Here is a 20,959-nt window from a genome sequence, read left to right as displayed (position 1 = left end):
GGGGGTTTGAGTGCCGAAAAGCCGGACATGTCCGGGAAAAAGAGGACCTATGGTAACCCTATTGTTAAGCCTCTAACAGGGAAGCATGGGCAATGCTGATTATAACAAGGGGAAACTGGGAGGGAAAAATAACTTCTATTTTAATTGTATGCTTTGAATGTTGTTCTGATTTTAGCCAAACTGTTCTAGTTAAATTGTCTCAACTAGTCTGATTCACCAACTTTTCTTTAAATGCAGTAATGGGGAAAGAGTCATTTCTGTTTTGCTATTGTCAGTTTTGTATTTTCTTGTAACAGGGTTGTCTTTAAATCTATACACTTAACGGAGTGGTTGGTTGATCAGTTAGCCGACTGGCTAGCAGTGATTTCAGCAGAGGAAGAGTCTGCATGGATTCCAACTGAAGATTCCTACAAGCAAATGGAGCAGGGGCAGGCAAACTTTTTGGCCTGAGGGCCGCACTGGGTTTTGTAAATTGTATGGAGGGCCGGTTAGGGGAGGGGGTTGTGGCCCATCCCTAGGGTTACCATATCTGAACTTTCAAAAAAGAGGACACTCCATTGGGGGGTAGCCCCGCCCCCTAGCCACTCCCTCCCACTTCCTGCCCCCTGACAGCCCCCCCAGAACCTCCGACCCATCTAACCCCCCCGCTCCCTGTCCCTGACTGTCCCAACCCCTCTTCACACCCCTGCCCCCCCCGAACTCCCAACCCATCCAACCCTCCCCCGCTCCCTGTCCCCTGACAGCCCCCCTTCTCCAACTCCCCGACCCCCTTACCGTGCTGCTCGGCTTAGATCGGGTGTCTGGCTCCGCACCCCAAGGAGCGCCCCGCCCTGCCCGAGCTCTGCCGACCGGCGTGCTGAGGCTGTGGAGGAGGGGGGAAGCGGGGGAGGGGCTCTGGCCGCCGTTGCAGCCCTGCTGCCACGTTCCCTCACAGGCGCACAGCCCCGCCCCCCTGCGCTGCCGAGCAGCATGCTAAGGCTGCAGGGGATGGGGGGAGCCGGGAAGGGCCTTTGGCTGCCGAGGCCCCAATGTGAGCGGCGCTCGGCCACCCTGTCAGCTGCTTTTCGGTCGATAAATAGCCGACCGGGGGGAAATCCTGGATATTTTTAGAAATCCCCGCCGGATGGCTATTTAAAGAGCGAAAAGCCGGACATGTCCAGGGAAATCCGGACGTATGGTAGCCCTACCGTCCCCCACCTCCTATCTGCCCCCCCCGGGACCCCTGCCCCATCCAACCCCTCCTCTCATTCCTGACTGCCCCCCGGGACCCCTGCCCCCATTCAACCCCCCGGTCCCTCCCCGACCCTTATCCACACCCCCGCCCCCTGACCACCACCCTGAACTCCTCTGCCCTCTATCCAACCCCCCCTGCTCTGTGCCCCCTTACCGCACTGCCTGGAGCACTGGTGCCTGGCAGTGCTACAGCCGCGCCGCCCGGCTAGTGCCGGGCTATGCTGCCGCTGCAGCCGCCACCACGCAGCTCAGAGCACCAGGTCAGGCCTGGCTCTGCAGCTGCGCTGCCCCAGGAGCTCACAGTCCTGCCACCCAGAGCATTGCACTGTCAGAGCGAGCCACCTGAGGCTGCGGGGGAGGGGGGACAGCAGGGGAGTGGCCGGGGGCTAGCCTCCTGGGCCAGGACCTCAGGCGCTGGGCAGGACGGTCCCGCGGGCCGGATGTGGCCCACGGGTCATAGTTTGCCCACCTCTGAATTGAAGGGAAGATGTTGTTTTAGACTCCGCAGATTGTATAGATTTGGTGATCAAAGCCTCTAACTGAGATTTAGAGTGAACTAAATTTTGGGGGACTTTCAGTTTCTTATCACTGTATTTCTGTGGGGATTGAACTGTTAAGATTTTACTTTTTCTTTATTTGTGTTTATGTATAACTGTGAAGGTAATGTCTGTGGATTATAAAATAGCCATGTCATGCTGTAAAAATTAGATTATAAAATCTTATGATAAAGAAACAAATAATAAAGTTATTTCATTAAATTCATTTATTTAGTTCCTTTTGGGACTTGACTGTGGGGAGGTTGACCCTGTGCAATCCTTGCTGAAAATCCTTAGAAACTAAACTCAGGGTCTCCAGCTACTTTCTATGGGAGGAGTTGTTGTGAAAGAAGGGTTTGCATGACTGAACCCTTAATGTTCACCATTTGCAGCACACAGAGAATCACATACACCTCTACCTCGATATAACGCTGTCTTCGGGAGCCAAAAAATCTTACCGTGTTATAGGTGAAACCGCGTTATATTGAACTTGCTTTGATCCACCGGAGTGTGCAGCCCCACCCCCCCGGAGCACTGCTTTACCGCATTATATCCGAATTCGTGTTATATCGGGTCGCGTTATATCGAGGTAGCGGTGTAGTACTCTCTTTCGGCCAGACCCTTGTCTGGTGTTTACACCAGATGAGAATTTGGTCCTTTGTTTTCATATTAAATATTTTTAAATGTTGAGAATACTTAATTATATTCAGAAATCTCATAAATGGTCTGGCATCGAGTTGGCGTGATTAACAGTTTTTGCTCAGAAGTGACCAAACGGAAGGTAGCATGCAGAGTGGATCACTGTATTTCTCAGTCAGAGGAAAGGTGATTATTTTCTCTAAAAAGGATCAAATGATTAGACAATCTGTATAAAGCACTTGTACTTTGTAGTGTCATACACCCTTACCAAGTAAACAAATATACAGCTCTTCATACTTTGTGCACTTCCTTAAAGAGATTAATAATAGCTATTCTATTTGTTCGTAGTCTGTATGTAAATTCATTCATTTACAAAAGCAGATCAAGTGAGGCAACAGTGTACTTTATTATTTTTTGTTGAGTCCTTTAAAAGTAGGTATACTGTAGTCTTGTAAATTAGAAATGATGGGACTGTCTATACACTCTCTGGTCATAGTTCTTGCTATAAATGGATTCTGCAGATGTGTGCCCATAATAGCTGAGCTTTGAATGTGGATCTTCCAGTATCCACTGTTTTAAGGTGTTTGTCTGATGCTCCTAAACTGCTTTGCCATTGTTTGTTTTATAAAATATTTATAGTTGTTCAGTTTCCTTTCACTTGTATAGTGTGCAGTTTACACTAATAGAAAAACCAGCTGAATCCTCCAAATTAAATGGCCTCTTACAAAACCTCCCAATGTGTGAGAAGAATAGTTTCTGTGACTGCTGAGTGGCATTGAGTAGGTAGTGTTCCCTATATGATTTCCAGTTTGTAATTTTCCCCTTTGCCTTTACAGACTATGGCACTATTAAGAAAGTACTCGCTCCAATGAATCAGACTTCAAGCAGCTGCTTACTTGAAGAAATTGAGCTCTTTCCACGGAGGCAGAAAGAACCTATCAGGAGCCTGCAGATTCTGCATAGCCAGAGTGTTCTGTTTGTGGGGCTTCAGGAACACGTAGTAAAGATTCCCCTGAAGAGGTGTCTGTTTTACAAAACACACAGGTACAAAAGATCAGCTGGCTTTATCTGTTTGAAGAGAAGCACATAATGAAAGGGTTTCATGGAAGGAAAAGGGAGATTTGTAGGAATCAAAATTAACATATGTTTATAACTATGGATCTAAACCTCTTGTTTACATTGCTTAAAAGAGTACTGTTGGGGTACTTTTTGATATTAACTAATTTGTTATGATTAGAAGAAACTCCCAAGAGATAGTGATGTTTTAATATTAAGGTATGTGATTTGAACTGTATGAATTAATCAGTAAGAAATTACTTAAATTACAAATAAGTCACCAATATCATGTGGCATAGAAAATGGTATTTGACGATCTAGCAGAGGTAGCCACCCTGGGATGGAAGCCAAATGTATCTGAATACAGTAATTCATCACTTATGTTTCTTCACTGTCTGAAAAGGAGTGACGTCTCCCCTTTCCCCCCTAAAATATATTATAAAATTATGTTGCCAAAATGTAGTTTAGTAAATATGCTTCACGGTCACATGGTGGTTTGGTTAGCATTTGATTTTGTGTTTTTAATTCACAAAATTCAGGGACAACTTTAAGATAATGATAGGTCTTTTTCTTCCTTTTAAACTCCACTGTAATGCATCAAATTGAATGTCTCTGGGGATTCAGAAATAAAGTTTGAGAACAACAATGAGTTAAGGAAAACCTAGCTGGGGAAATCGTTGTTTAGGTACTTTGCTGTGTTGGAAAAATGTAATATGTTAACTACAACTGTGACAGTGACTGAATAGCTGAGTACTTCTCTTGTTACAAAAAAAGGAAATTAAATACTTAAAAATTGTCACGTAAATTCAGACAAAATCTTATAACAAAGAGATTCATTTTTCAATGTGCAACTCTTTCCATGTTTCACCCCATGGTGCTTCTCTCTTCTGGCACATGTGCTGTTGACAGAAATGCTTTGGCATGGGAACTAGACCATAGCTGGATGCAGTGGGTCAGATCTTCAGCTGATGTAAGACAGCATAGAGCCATTTACTTCAATAGAGCTATGCTGGTTTACATCAGCTGAGGATGGAGAAACAACTTCTTGATTTAGCCAGCTGAAGCTAGAATATTATTGTTATTGTAGTTGTTTTTATTTTGTATTCTACTATTGCTTGAATGAGGGATCCACATATCTGGAAAAGGAAAATGTCCATTAATATAGCCTCATGCTTCTTCTGTTCACTTGACTGCTGAACTATCATCACAGCATTCTCCCTCTGTTAAAGAGATTTGAAAATATATTCTTCAAGATCCCTGTTTATTTCAGACAGAGAGAGAAGTGTTGTTATGGAGTGACTGGTACCCTGACTTGTGTCAGAGGCCATGTGTATCCCCTGCTTTTATTCTCCATCACACCCACCCACATCCTCTTTAACTGTTATGTTTAAGCATTAGAACATAAGAACGGCCATACTGTGTCACACCAAAGGTCCATCTAGCCCAGTATCCTGTCCAACAGTGGCCAATGCCAGATGCCTCAGAGGGAATGAACAGAAAAGGTAATCATCAAGTGATCCATCCCCTGTCACCGATTCCCAGCTTCTGGCAAACAGAGGCTAAGGACACCATCCCTGCCCATCCTGGCTTATAGCCATTGATGGACCTATCCTCCATGAATTTATCTAGTTCTTTTTTGAACCCTGTTATAGTCTTGGCCTTCACAACATCTGCTGACAAGAAGTTCCACAGGTTGACTGTATATTGTGTGAAGAAATATTTCCTTTTGTTTATTTTAAATCTGCTGCCTATTAATTTCATTTGGTGATCCCTAGTTTTTGTGTTATGAGAAAGAGTAAATAACACTTCCTTATTTACTTTCTCCCCACCTGTCATGATTTTATAGACCTCTATCATATCCCCCCTTAGTAGTCTCTTTCCCAAGCTGAAAAGTCCCAGTCTTATTACTCTCTCCTCATATGGAAGTCGTTCCATACCCCTAATAATTCGTGTTGCCCTTTTCTGAACCTTTTCCAATTCCAATATATCTTTTTTTGAGTTGGGGCGACCACATCTGCATGCAGTATTCAAGATATGGGTGTACCATGGATTTATATAGAGGCAATATGATATTTTCTGTCTTATTATTTATCCCTTTCTTAATGATTCCCAACATTCTGTTAGCTTTATTGACTGCTGCTGCACATTGAGTGGATGTTTTCAGAGATCTATCCACAATGACTCCAAGATCTCTTTCTTGATTGGTAACAGCTAATTTAGACCCCATCATTTTATTGTGTGGATGGGATTATGTTTTCCAATGTGCATTACTTCGCATTTATCAACAGCAATTGATAAATGCGAAGTAAAATGTCATCTGCCATTTTGTTGCCCAGTCACCCAGTTTTGTGAGATCCCTCTTCACAGTCTGCTTTGGACTTAACCATCTTGAGTAGTTTTGTATCATCTGCAAATTTTGCCACCTCACTGTTTACCCCTTTTTCCAGATCATTTAGTGCCCAAGCAGTCTGCGTGCATGAAAATTGCAGTATCATTACTGTGCTATGAGCAGAGATTTACAGAGGTGTATGGATTAAATCACAAACCAAAACAGATGTCACAAATTTGGCTGCGGTACTGGACTCCATGACTTACAGCAAAATTCTTGGATTTGGTACCTCAAATACCATCACATTACCTTACTCTCCCTTTTCTCCTATTTTCTCTCTGCTACAGCTGTTCATTGCACATAGCTTCATATTGTACTCTTGTATTCAACAATATTCTTTTTTTCTTATAAAATAAACTACCTCGTTCTGTAGTAAATGTCCAAAACATTACAGTTTAGAATAGTTACTACTTACCATTATATAATATAATCAGTAATGTGCTTTAAGACATTAGTAGACACTATTCTTGTATTTTTATAAGGGCTTGTCTTCACTTGGAAATTCATCAAAATTGTGATTCTGCAATAATTATTCCAGAATAGTTATCTTGGTATAAAATCTCATGCGGACATTCTTATTCTAGAACAAGAGTGTCCAGGGGCTTATACTAAAATAACTAAATACATATTTTGATAAATTTTCAACTATAGACAAGCCCTAAGACTGGTAGGAAGACTAGATGTTGAGCACTGTTTTCCAATGTTATACTATACCATTGTAAGATAGCTGCTAGATATACTGAGGACAGTATTGACTTCAGTGGAGCTATGACAATTTATACTAGCTGAAGATCTGCTCTATTGAAGGTAAGAATGTTATTAGTCTTAGGTTGATTTTACAGAGAAAGGAATGAACTAAAACTATGGGGGGAGGGGTCTGAATTCACCTATATTTTGGATCCTGTCCCAAAGTTTCAAGGTCCTTTCCGAATGATTTGTTGTCCTACCTGATCCCAGCAGCTTCAGTCATGTACTCTTCTGCTCCTCTGCCCAGCTGCCAGTCTTCTCCTCAGACTCCCTTACTACCAGGCCCAAACTGTCAGGCAGAGGCAAACTGCAATTATCTTCTGCTCGGCCCAAAATATTCTATCATACCTCTTCCATATATCTAGATTGTTTGTGTATGAAATAGACATGTATGTATTCTGCTCTATACAAATGGCTGTGGTAAACAAAGAAGAATTCTGATAAACTGATAGAATTTTAAGGGCTGCTCAGAAGATATTTATTGCAAGAGCCTCTTGGGGACAGAAATATGTTTTTTCCCCTTAGCATGGCAAAATGTTACGTGAAACAGATGATCTCAACTACATATGTTTGGTTCAGAGTACTATGGTAGTGTATTATTTTAAACAAAAAGTGATTTGAAAAAGAAGAAAATAAAATATCCATGTGGTTTTCGTAAATTCAGATCTATGATGTGGTTAGCTTATTTGCTTTAAGTTGTACAAGAAAATGGGATTTTTTTTAAAGTGCCCCTAAATTGTAGAGCTTGAAATACAGCTAAAACATCTTTAGATCAGCCCATTTTCCATTAGATCCTTTCACTAATCATTTGATGTTTGGCAATTGTGTTTTCTAAAATAAAGTTTTGAGAATCATCTGAAATCAGAGGTTAAAAAGACTGTACGGAGGGAAAAAATCTGGAAGAATACTCTTTTTAACCTTGTTCCCAAAGTTTTAAAATGTTTTACATTCCATACACCAATGCTGATTTAAGCAACCCAGAAGGTGTAGAGTGAATGCTTCTCAGTTTCCCTTGCTTTGCAGAAAATGCCAGTTGTATTGTCGTCAAAATTATTTACAAAAGGTTTGAGCTTCTGTGGACTTCTTTTGGGAAAACTTATTTTCCGAAAGTCTTGCAGCAAAATAGTTTTGAGCATACAGCTGACAAAGCATGTCATGGTCTAAAATCTACTGTAGATCTAAATGGATGAGAATTATGGTAGTCTTGGTTCTAACTATGGCTGAGATTCTCAAAAGTGGTTGTAGATGCTCTAATTTTGGATGCCCAACTTGAAACATCCTAATAGCTCAAAGGGTTTCCAATGACACCCAAAATCACTCATCACTTTTGAAAATATTGGCCTATGATTTTCATAATTAAATGCCTTGCATTCAAAATAGTGATTCTAAATTAACTTGAAAATATTGTTGCAACAAATATTAAAATCACTGCTTGCTGAAGGATGATGAATGTTTTGTAGTATATCTGCTTTCATGTTAGCGTCTGCTAAAGATGTGCATGTCCACTGATCACATGTAGCCTGCTTTATGTCTTTGAAATGAAACTGTGACAAAGTTGTTGCATAAGGAAATGAAGCATTTCCTGAAGTAATTTAATTTGTATTTACAAAATAGAACTAGTTCAAATTAATTGCAGTATTCATTTATCCGGTGTCACAGAATTGTTTAAAACAAATGTAATTAAGTCCTGTGTCTCTTTGTCAAATTTCAGTTTTATGTAGTCTGGCTCTCTCAACAAGAAAACATCAAGCCTCCAGTCCACACTTGCTATCAATATTTCTCTCTGTGGATCTCTCCTTATCTGCTTATTTGTAGATCTATACAGGAGAACCTTCAGTCAAAATCTACATATTTGACAAGCACATTATATGCACCCAGTGTGGTATCTGGGTGCCAGTGTTTGTTCCTAGAAAAGAAGAAATTATAAAACTAGCATGTTTTGTTTCATTATCAGACCTGTGGCATCTGACAGGTTCTGATGTTCTCACTGAGCAACACACAGTTCATTCTAAGTCATTTTCTCCTAATGCCTAGTGCAGGGGTTGCTAATCTGTGGCTCCGGAGCGACATGCGGCTCTTCAGAAGTTAATATGCGGCTCCTTGTATAGGCACCGACTCCGGGGCTGGAGCTACAGGCGCCAACTTTCCAATGTGCTGGGGGGTGCTCACTGCTCAAGCCTGGCTCTGCCACAGGCCCTGCCCCCACTCTTCCCCCTCCCCTGAGCCTGCGGTGCCCTCGCTCCTCCCCCCCCCCAAGCTTCCTGCACGCCAGGGAACAGCTGATCGGGAGGTGCTGGGGGTGTGGGAGCTGATAGGAGGCTGCTGATGTATTACTGTGGCTCTTTGGCAATGTACACTGGTAAATTCTGGCTCCTTCATAGGCTTAGGTTGGCCACTCCTGGCCTAGTGTCACAACCATTTGTATGATGTGTCTGATGTGGGTTCTCTGGTTTAATGCTTAACATGTATAATTTGGATGCAGACTTTATTTGGCAATTTTGTTAGTAGTATCAGTCAGGTACAATGAATTGATTCAGTCAGTTAATTAATCAATCCCCATCATCATGGGATCTAACGGAGATGAATTTGTGATCATTTTCACCAATGAGAATCAAGGAGAGAACCAAGGGAGGTTTGGCAGGCAGTTATTCTTTCCCTCATGATATCATATTTAAAAGTTAAGTTTGCAGGAGAGATGGATATGTAGTTGTAAAATAAAAAGTAAACACTAAGAAAAGTAAGGTGATTATACTGTATGGTTTAGATATGGTCAGTTCTGTGCCTTGCTCCTTTTCTCAACTCAGAAATGTGACCTGAGCAAACATCTGGGGTGATGTTTTCTCCTAAAGACATGTAGAGATGAACTTTTAAAAGTATCCCCTAACTTTAGATAGGTTAGCTTTTGGGTGCTGGTCTTTGAAAACCAGACCAGCAGTGTCTCAAGGAGGGCTAGCCGAAAAACAAGAATTCAATTTTGTGAAAAAATTTAAAGGGTTTGCATTTTGTTTTCATTCTGCATCGGAATGAAACCAGGACTTTCAAAATTTTTCACAGAGTAAGTGTCTGCCTGGTGATTAGGGCATTCTCCTATGTGGGAGACCCAGGTTCACATCCCTGCTCTGCTTGATTTGGAGCATAGGCTTGAACTCAGGTCTTTGATATCCCAAGTGAATGCTCTACCCACTAGGCTATTGGCTATCCTGCATTGTGTCTTTTTCAGTGTGACTAGAAATTTCATCCTGAAGCTGAGGAAAATTGAATCAATATGATACATTTCCACACAAAAATGGAATGGTCAAGAAGACTGAAAGACAAGATCTTTTTCACCACTGGTGATCTTGACCATTTAACTCTTTCTGCTGACTTAGCCATACATATATGTGACCATTATGATGTTAACTTGTCCATTAAGAACAGAACTGAGATCATCAATTTATTTCAGAGACCAAATACTCCTTACTGCCAAGTTGGGGCAAAACTGAACCAGTCTGCCAGAGATAAAAGACTTTGTGTTACATTACAAAACACTGTGCCGCCCAGATGCTCCTTATGGATCAGGGCAGAGGCATATTAACAGATCAATATGGGGAAATGTGCACTGCTGTATCTGCTCTTTGGATGAAGGACTACAGTCCATAAGGATATATGTTTGGTATGTACCACAAACAGTAAATTCATTCAGGGCAGAATCCTGGCCCCATTGAAGTGAATTGTAAAAGTCTCAAGTCAGTGGGACAGGATTTGGTCTTTAATGTTAAGATAAAAACAAGAAACACCCACTCTATAGCTCTGTTTGTATATGTGTAATGTATTCTTTTTTAAGGCTAAAATTGAATGCTTCCTTATGCATTTTGCTCTGCAGCACTGGTCATTTCTGCCTTTCTTTCTGAATACATAACAGACCTCAGGTATTGTTGAAGTAAAGCAGTTTTGTTAGGCTGTTCAGAGCTAATTATAAAATAGCCAGGGAAATTAAACCACTTTAAAATTGATTTGTTTGTTATTTTTACTAATCAATAACAAATCAGTGTTTAAACTTTGGGTGGTTGTCAGTAGATGTACTGGGCATCACAGCTAGTGAATGACTTACAAAAAGGATACTCAACCAGCCATCATTTACTTTTGCTAATTAAATGGAAAAGCAAGGAAGCAGGTATGGAAATTTGAAGCAAGCACTAGAAGTCCAGCATTACAGTACATTTTGCAGAGATGCTAGAGCCATAGTTTAGTCACCTCAGTAGACTAGGAGTAGTGCTTTGTAATGAACTGATTCGTGATCAGTTCTGTTGGTCTTGGACTTCCTTTGTGATTTTTGTCTCTCTGAGGATTCAAAGAAAAGAAACGGCAAGGGAAGCCAGCAGAGTAAGTATGAGAAGTAGAACACTTATAAGGCTGATATTGGAAGCCTAGGTCCAGAGTCTGATGTTGGCTACTCCAGTGTAAATGCAGCATAACCATTGAAATATACTGTGTTCTATTAGATTCCCTCCAGTGTACCTGAGAGAAGAATCTGCCCCATGGGCTTTCCTTTCCTTTTTTAGTAATTCAAATGAGCCATTTGTTTTTACATATTAATTGAAACATATTTTATGTAGGTCATTTTTAGTGTTTCTATAAGGAAGGTACTTATTTGGGTCAGGCATAATGTGAACAGGTGTTATATATGTTTCCTCGCCCATTTTTGCTAGTGCATCTCAATTTTGACCCATGGTCCTGACCATTTCACTTTTATTCCTGGGCCTGTTTCCTTGTAGTAGCAGACTTAGGCCAAATTGTGTAATGTTTTTGATATGTGGACAGATATCCACTGGGGATTAAGTTGAAGTAACTCATTTTCACCTCTGATAAAATTCAAATGTAACCCAAGTTTCCCGAGGTAGAAGGGGGCTAATGTATTATCCAATTCTGCCAATTAGTCTGTTCTGTTTAAAAGGGCGCTGTCAACTTAAAAATCACACATGGTAATTTTTTTTCCAGACAGAAATATTCCTGCAGTAGTACCCAAGATAAATTTAACTGAAAGAGGTTAGAGGGGGGGAAATCTATATTAGCTTCCAGTTTGCTTACACCATATGCATTTGACAGCTCTTCACGTCTAGTTAGTTTTATTGTTTCCTCTGTACAATGTCAGTTTCTCCATTGGTTGTGTGTGTGTGAGACACAGTGACATGAGAGTAAGAAGCATTAAAAGGTAGGGGGAAAGGAAAATGTGATTCTAAAACAACAAAAATTGGTGTGAAGACTTAGATGCAGGTATAATTTCTAAAACTACTTTTAACACATTTGAAAAGAACCAGTTCTCAAACTGACCATGCCCCTTTGAACATTATTCCATCTTCAGTGGGTACTAGCCAGTTCAATCAGCTGATAGCAGTATCACACAAAATAACTTAATATTTGGCCTATTTGGTATAATAGTGACTGAAGAATAAAAGGAAAAAGCAAGCTTGAAAGGGAGCCCGAGGCTGAAGTGAAGTTAAAGATGACCTTGTAAAGTTTAACGTATATTTGGAGGGCAGAGGATGAAAAATATAACTGGCCAATCAGTAGGAAGAATAAAAGTAATTCAGTCATTTTGGCAAATTTCTCATATTTTTGCATTATTTCAGCCACAGTTCTCCCTACTTCCTCCAGTAGAACTAAATTCTGCCCTTCAGTATGTATGCCTCTCCCATTAGTGTCAGTGGGAGTTATATACTCACAACAGAAGATAGAGTTTGGCCTCTCCCTTTGTGAACAGCTGTCATTGATCTCCGATATACCAATTTTGGGGGAGATTTGGCTCCCATTGGCTTTCAGTAGGACTTGTGCTCCTAAATTTTGCAGGCACTTCTGAAAATCTCCCCCTCCATTCGTACCCAATCAATGGGAATTATATGCAATCAGGCTGGGACTATATTGAAGTTCTTTTGAAAAATCTTCCCACCTTTTCTTTAGCACCAATGTAGCTCCATCAGTCTGTCAGTGTCATCTGGTTGCTGGCATTTTTACCACAGTATTATATAGTCCTGTTTACACCGTTAGCAGATAGTCTATACTAGCACTGCCCATTATTGCTAGCACTGGTGGAGCTGCAATGATGTTACAACAACAATGGCAGATTTTCCCAAAAAAACACTTCAGACACGGCCATAGGGAGAATTTAACTGACCTCTTGTGTCTGTTTATCCGTTTGTATGCAAGAAATTTCCTCTTAAGGATTATGCTATTCATGTGAAGTGAAAAAGAAACACACAATACCTCTGAATTTAAGAACAGGTATTTCTGTTTCATTGAGGAAAATAAAGACACATTGTGTGTTATCACTTGCATCTTTCATTTTAGCATCAGACGAAAGCTCTGTAATCTTCTAGCCTCAAAGTTTGCTCCCCTTTCACTCTGTATAAAGTACTTATCTTGTGTGGCTAACTGATTTTCAGTTGGGAGCAGCAACACAAAATAATGAGATACTTGGAGAACATAAATGGAACTTTATTATCCCCAACAAGAGAAGAAAAGGGGCTTTAGAACTTGGGACAGTTAATCAAAAATAGGCACCACAAAAATAAATATAAACTTAGATAGAAGATACCCTCTTCCATTCCCAATTTGGGAGCAAGTATAACAAATTATAAATTTCCCAGAAACTTGCAAATCGATGGGAGAAAGAATAAGATGTAAAAAGCCATACTGTGTCTTAGACAGATTGCCTCCCTGAGCTCTGTGGAGAAAAGCAGAACAAGAGAGATGCCCTTGTGTTATGCTCCATGTGGTAAGAACATCCCCACTCTGTCATGTATCATTAATGGTATTTGACTGATGAACTTTTATCACGACAGAACATACTCTACCACTTCATCTACAGGAATAGCTATCAGCAAAAGAAAGCTGTTATCTGGGAAAGGGGATGAACTGCTTGCTTTATGTGCTGGGACTCAGAGTGGTTGACCTGGTGCTTTCTCTCTTCCCTTTTTCCTATCTCATGTGGTTAGAGTGACTAGGGTTACCATATTTTAGTTTTAAAAAAGGAGGACATTCCACGGGGCCCCGGCCCCGCCCCAACTCTGCCCCAGCCCCGTCCCAACTCTGCCCCTTCCCCAAAGTCCCCGCCCCAACTTTGCCCCCTCCCCTGAACGCTCCGCCCCTGCTCCTCCCCCTCCAATGCTTCCCGCAAATCAAATGTTCACGGGAAGCTTGAAACAGGGAGGCAGCAGGTAAGCTGGAGCGGGGTGTGGCGCGGACCAGTCCGGCCCCCCTGGCCTTGCGGCTCCCTCCGGCGGCCGGCCCAGGCCAAGAGGCTCTGGCCCCGGCGTCTCCCGCCCGGCTTCGCTCGGGCCCTGGGGCACCGGCCCAGCACCCCCAGCCCGGCCCCGGCCAAGCACCGCTGGCCCCGGCCTCGGCCCCATCCCGGCCCCGGCCGAGCTCCGCCGGCCCCGGCCTGGCCCTGGCCCCTGGCTGAGCACTGCTGGCCCCGGCCCGGCCCCGCACCGCCGGGCCCTCCCTCCCTATTTTCTCGGACATGTCCGGCTTTTTGGGATTTCCTCCCGGCCGGGTATTTGAGGCCCAAAAAGCCGGACATGTCCGGGAAAATCCGGACATATGGTAACCCTAACTGCAACAAGTATTTTTTATTTTTTAAAAAGACACTTCTGCACCATGATAGATGTGTGGTCACATTGCTTAATGCATTATTAGAAGGTGCTCAGATATTATGGTGTTTAGCACGGTATAAAAATCTACATAAAATAGAATCCATCAAGGAAGAAAGCTGAAGTTTCTCCAGAGCCATACATGAGCTTATGAAGGTTGATACTGTGTGTAACAGGGTCATTCATCTCCTATGCATCCCTTTGTGACCTGAGATCATTCTGCAGACATCTTGCCTCGGTTTCTCTTCTTCCTCGTCCCTTGTTCTTTTTAGCAGGCCATTTCCAGCCCTACCTGACTGGAGTTTTGTTCCCCAGGTGTATCAAACTCATCTGTAGGAGCCTCTAACTTTCTGCCACCACTTCTTCACATGCCTTTTTAAGCCCAGTTGGGCAGCAGGTTCACTCACAGTGGTACTGGGAATGACTTCCTTTTAAAGGGGCCAGTCACACTGTGCTTGTCATTATAAGACAATTATAGTCCTGCATATAGCTAAATGTAGTGTAATGGCCAGATATAGGACATGTTGCTCCTTGAAGTAAATTAAACCTGCAGCCTTTTCAATACCAGTAATAGTCTCACATGCTCAATAGGAAGATCCCTTCACCCCCATTGAAGAACAATGTCTGATTTAGTGATCTAATGCGAGCTACTCAAAAGGTGTTTCACCCAGATGCCCATTCCTGAGCTGAAGTTCCTCGGGCGTGCACTCAGGAGCACCAAGAGAGAGAAAAGGAATATTTGTAAATGTTTAAGAACAGTTCCCAGGTGGGAGCATGACAGCAATAAGGAACAGAAAGCGTCCTCCGGCCTTCAACCACCAATTTCCCTGCCCCCCTCCCCCCCATATAAACTCATCGTTAGTTTCTTTTCAAGGGGGTTTCTAGGCTTTTGGTTGTAGTTCCGGTGTTTCTGGGTTCTTCTTTCTTTATTTTTTTATCTTTAGAGAGAAATTTCTCTCCTGTTTTTGTTGTTGTGTAACTTGAGCGCCCTCGTGGCCGATGGAGTCTGCTGTGCAGGCAGCTCTGGCCAAGAGAAGGCGCGTGCAGGAATGCAGCAGGGAAAGCCCCTTCCACGCATCGGCATGGGAACTAGGGGTGCAGGGAGTGCTGCAGTACCCCTGGGTTGCTGGCCCTGCACGCCCAGGGCTCCTGGCCTCAGCTGTGGTGGGGGAGTGGATGGGGTAAGGGGAATGGCTTTCAGCACCCTCATTATTAAAAATGTTTGAGCACCACTGCTTCCACCCCAGGGGCACCTGCTCCAAACCCCCCAGTGTGAACACACACACGCTGAAAGAGTACAATGAGTACAGGAAAGGGAAATATTTATTTACTGGGAGACTGAAAGGAGAAAAACAAGAGGGGGGAAGCTAGGGGGAGCGGTAAAAGAGGGTTACATTCAACACAAGGCCTCACAGGCCCAGTGGTAGCAGAGTCTGAAAGGACAGACACTCAGCAATGTGTCTGTACACAGAGTTCAGGAGTCCCGGGCAAAGTTCTAATCCAGGGGTGAGTCTTCAATGCTCCTTGTTGTCTTTGGCGCCAGTAAAGTTTCCCCAACAAACCCCTTCGGTGCCCACTTCTGCTGCTCTCTGCAAAGCCACACAGTGACATGCGACAACCTCCCCACTTCACTAGCTAACATCCAGTTTGTCTTTCTCTCTGCTCCCCTCCCCCTCCACGCCCCACAAAAAGGACTTCCTCTTCCTGAAATAATCAGCACCCCCACCCCCCAAGAAAAAGATTTAAAGGGTCCATGCTCTCTAAACCCCAAAGGGGTTACAGTGCGTGTTTGGGCAGGTCGGGGAGAGAAGTCACCCTCCCTGCCCTTCCTGACACTGGCTCCAGCTTTTAAACTACTAACACTAAAGAATCATTCCTCAAGTACCTGCTCTGTGCTTTGTCTGCAGGGCTGTCCGATTCCTCAGTGGGGTCACTCTGGGTATTCACAGCATTTTATGATTAATTTTTTGTTTCTGGATTAATTGCTGTTTTTTGCACTCTGGGCACGATTCTGCTCTCACACAATGGAAAGTAACTCCACTGAAGTCACTGCAGTAGAATGCTGGTGTAAGTGAGGTCAGAATCGGGGTCACAAAATCCACATTAGTGGTGCTGATTAGACATAGGTGAGGAAAAATGTCCCGGTGGCTTTAACTGTTGAGCTGAGAAGATGATTTTTTTTTTTATTGGGGTGGGGAAGAGGCAGAGACCAGTGGACGAGGGAGGATCGGGTGCTTTTTTAGACATTCCTGTTTTGAATTATGTTGTTTCGTGTGATACTCTCCATGGTGCTGTACTGCAGGCGAGTTGTGTCAAAGACATAAAGAGTTTATTTACCTCGGGCTGGCAGCAAAACGTCTGACGGCACAAGCTGGTACAGAGAAAACAGAATTAACACAAAGGACCAACTTCAACCCAGGTGTTAGCAGTGGCCAATCCACTAGCAGTCAACAGGAGCTACCCCTGCTTGTGGCAGGGCTGAACTGGCAGAGTGTGGTTTGGTTTGCACCACCTGGCTGTATGACGTACCAAAGGTCGAGTCATGTCAGGTGTTCAGCGCCCTGACTTCCGTTGAACCCCATGGGTTCAACGGAAGGGCTTGCTGAGCCCTTTGAGCCAAGCGCCTGGTGGGGTCAGACCCTAGAGCTAGTTGTCAAAAGTTGTTTTTGAAGTGGGGGGAGGGGCTGTGGGGCGCTGCAAAGCTTTCTGGCATGAGAATTCAAATCAGGACGATTTCTGACATCCTGACCTTTGCTGGCCCTGACTGACATCCCATTGCTCCAGCCCAGCTGTGAGTGCCTCACATTATGGGGGCGGGGGGCTGCCAGCACTACCTGTTATTAAGGTTGCCCAGTGCTTCCCATGATAAGCCTTTGTTTTCAGTTGCTTATAACATTGTCACACTGTAACTGTTTGGGCTGAAATTTTCCATGCTGGGTGTCTGCCCTGAGGCTGAATATTTCCTGAAACTTCCATTAAAATAATTCAGCTGTTGCTGAGAACGAGGCTAGGTGAGATGTTGTGGGTCTGTTACAGGAGGGGGATTAGATGATCACGATGGTCCTTTCTGGCCTTAAAGTCTATGATTCCATGACGACACTGCTTAGCCCATGCTAAACATTTCTGGTGCTGTTTTCTTTGAAAAGCTCTAGCACCCCCAGGCTTTGGAGCAGGGACTTGAAATTTCCCAAGGAGGTGGCCTTTGTGCCAGGGATGTGCCTTTTGCTGTCTCTGAAAATCTACCTAAATTGACCAAATGAGAAGTCTTTGAAAAATCAGAGTTCACACACACCCAATAGAGACTTCTTTGACATTAGCAGCTCCATTCCCCCTGACAATTGTGTCTGCACTGGCATGCTCCAGGACTTTCCCTACAATTGTAGCTCTGATCTGCTGGGTCTGTGCTGGGTCCAGGTACCTGAGCAGAGAGCCTGTCTCTCCTGTGCTTTCAATGCCCCACCCCCCATCCTGCTGGGCTCAGAGGAGGAAGCGCTAGATTCAAATGCAGAGACTAGGGGACAGGGGTGAGTAGATTGGGAGAAAGAGCCTAAGGGATCCTGGAAGCTGGCAGGAGGTGAAAGAAATTGGCATTTGAAGTTGAGGGGAGGGTGCAGAGTAGCAAGGACACTTGCAGCCAGTGAGCAAGGACACTTGCAGCCAGAGAGGAGACGGGGAGTGAGATCCAATGGGGTGGGTGGAAGGAGGTGAGGGGGAATGGCAGACAGATCTGATGAAGAGCTGGGGTTCAGGAGAACTGGGACTGGCTGGGCAAAGAGAACGAAAGACGGAGCTAGGGGCTGGAGATTCATGGGTATTGCGATTGGATGAGGAGCCTGGGAAGTTAGATTGGTACAGGAAGCCAGGATAGGGGAGAGCTCGGCGGACTAGCAGCTAGGACCCCCCTGCTGGGGTGCTCCTGGCTGGGATGCTCCCAGCAGCACGGGGAGATGGGATTTCACGGGGCAGGGCTAATTTTATGGTCCATGACATGTTTTTCACTGCCGTGAAATTGGTAGGGCCCTAGCTATAGAAGAAGATTGAGAGGTGACTTGATTATGGTGTAGAAGTACCTTCATGGAGAGAAAATAATGAGTACCGAAGTGCTCTTTAATCTAGCCAAGAAAGGCACAACAAGAACAAATGGCTGCCAGCTGAAGCCAGAGAAATTCAAATGAGAAGTAAGGCACACATTTTTGACAGCGAGGGTGATTAACTAATGGAAACAAGTTACCAAGGGAAGAGGTGGATTCTCTGTTTCCTGATGGCCTCACATCACAACTGATTGTCTTTTGGAAGGTGTGTTTTGGTGAAAAACAAGCTATTGCGCTTAATATGGAAGGTGGTGTGTGAAATGTCATGGCCTGTGAAATAGAGGCCGGATTAGCCTATTTAATGGCCTCATAATCTATGAAAAACTCAGTGTGGGGTGAGGAACAGACTCTGCTGTTTTACTGGAAAGCCTGTTTGCTCCCCAGAATCAATAATGAGCAAGTGGGGTGATCTGGGGAGCTGCTCAAACATACAACTGGGCTGGCCAGGGGCAGACATCAGCCTGCAAGGGAGAGGTGGGTGTGCCAGTGCCTTCACAATGGCCTTTGGCAGGAACTCAGCCTATTGGGCAAAGGTGATGAGGAGGCTGTGACCTCACAGAGCTTCCTTGACATCAGCCAGGCAGGACGGGGTGCAAGGCCAGAGGAACATTGGAGACCCCTGTAGCCTTGCTGCACCAAGTCTCCTTCTCGCGGTCTCTCCTTGAGGACCAAGAGAGGGTTTGTGTTCATGCACCTGAGTGTTGAGGAGGAGCTGCTTTGGGAGTTTTTGCCTTTCTGTGTTGATTTTGTAGAGAGCAGACATTCCCTGTGTATAAGGTAAGATTCTCAGTGAGGGTTGGAACCTGTTCAGTCTAAGATATATGTTGCCAGCTGAGCGCTAGGCTTAGAAAACACAAGGTAAGTTGGCAGAAAAATGTCCCACCTAGGACTCCGCCCCTTAGCAACTGGCTAACTAATCGGTCTCAAAATATAGTTGTAAAGGAGGAATCATTATCGGGTGAGTGTCTTTCTAGTAGGGTCCTGCAGGGATCGGTTCTTGGTGCTATGCTATTTAACATTTTGACCAGTGACTTGGAAGCAAATATACAATCATAACGGTAAAATCTGCAGATGACAGAAAGATTGGGGGAGTGGTAAATAATGAAGAGGGCATGTCACTGATGCAGAGCCAAGTGGATTGCTTAGTGGCCTTAGCACAAGCAAATAATATGCATTTTAATATGTCCAAATGTAAAGTTATACCTCTAGGAACAAACAAATATAGGCTATATGTACAAGATGGGGGACTCTATCCTGGGAAGCAGTGACCCTGAAAAAGACTTGGATTCATGGTGGATAATCAGCTGACCATGAGCGCCCAGTGGGACACTGTGGCCAAAAGGGAAAATGCGATCTTTGGACTCATACATAGCAGAATCACAGGTAAAAGTAGAGAGGTTCTGTATCTCTGTACTGGGCACTGGTGCAACCACTACTGGAATATTGTGTCCAGTTCTGGTGTCCACAATTTGAAGCAGAAGCTGATAAATTTGAGAGGGTTCAGAGAAGAGCCACAAGAATGATTAAAGGATTAGAAAACATGCCTTATAATGATAGACTCCAGGAGCCCAATCTATTTAGCTTAACAAAGTGAAAGTTAAGGGATTAGCATAAGGGAACAAATATTTGCTAATGGGCGCTTCACTTGAGCAGACAAAGGTATAACAAGATCCAATGGCTACAAGTTGAAGCTAGACAAATTCAGACTGCAAATAAGGCGAACATTTTTAACAGTCGGGGTTTGGAGCAATTTACCGAGGGTTGTGATGGATCCTCCACAACTAGCATTTTTTAAATCAAGATTGGCTGTTTTTGTAAAAAATCTGCTCTAATTCCTATAGGAAGTATTTTGAGGGAAGTTCTATGGCCCATATTAAAGAGAAGGTCAGGCTAGATGATCAGAGTGGTTTCTTCTGGGCTTGGAATTTATGAATCTGTGACTGACTGGGGGCATTTAGAATTTGTCCTTTTTCCTTCCCTTTTCCTCCTTCCTTCTTGTCTCTTCTTCTCTTTTTTCTTGTTCCATTTCTCCCTACTGCTCTTCTTCCTGAGGCTGGTGGGGCTGTTCTTCAGCCGTCATTGTAGGAGGCCCTCACAAAGAAGTGGGGCTGGAATAGTGCGCTGACAGAGATTTCCACCAGAGTAATCTCCTCTCATGACTAGTGCTGTCTTTTGGCCATCTGTTGAGAATGCTCAGCCTCCAGTCCCTGAGAGTCTCCACACTGACTGGCCCAGTTTGAAGTTATTGCTGAGTTAATAGCGGGGAGACTGAGGTCATTGTTGGCTGAGGGCAGTGAGGCCTAACGCTCAATTCAGTGGCATCTCTTTGTCTGTAACGTGATAATTATTGAAGACTACATCCAATTGATTCAAAATTTCAGGGAATTTCTAGGCATGAGTGGGAAGAATCTTGTTGATTTTGGTGACAATTGGAAAACAAAACCACCACAAAAGCCTGGTTTCCACACCACGCCCCTTAAATTGGTGCTGTGAGTTGAGGGGCATTGTGACTTTAGAGCAGGGTTGGGCAAACTTTTTGGCCTGAGGGCCACATTGGGGTTGCAAAACTGTGCCTCCCCAAACAGCCTGGCCCCCACCCCCTATCTGCCCCCTCCCACTTCCTGCCCCCTGACTGCCCCC

General features: G+C 43.9%; 1 protein-coding gene across 1 annotated transcript in view; it reads left to right on the top strand.

Moving 5' to 3' along the window:
- SEMA5A (semaphorin 5A) overlaps nucleotides 1–20,959 on the top strand; it is a 668,054-nt gene that overhangs the window by 445,595 nt on the left and 201,500 nt on the right. The window contains exon 10 of the mRNA XM_026659123.2: nucleotides 3,245–3,452. Within this exon, the coding sequence (XP_026514908.1) occupies nucleotides 3,245–3,452 (208 nt within the window). The remainder of the gene's footprint in view (nucleotides 1–3,244; nucleotides 3,453–20,959) is intronic.

The sequence above is a fragment of the Terrapene carolina genome, unplaced genomic scaffold (assembly GCF_002925995.2).
Source record: "Terrapene carolina triunguis isolate 2854851 unplaced genomic scaffold, T_m_triunguis-2.0 Scaffold580, whole genome shotgun sequence".
Classification (NCBI taxonomy): Eukaryota; Metazoa; Chordata; order Testudines; family Emydidae; genus Terrapene; species Terrapene triunguis.
Note: the sequence above shows the minus strand (reverse complement) of the source record. Positions and strands in the feature narration are given on the sequence as shown.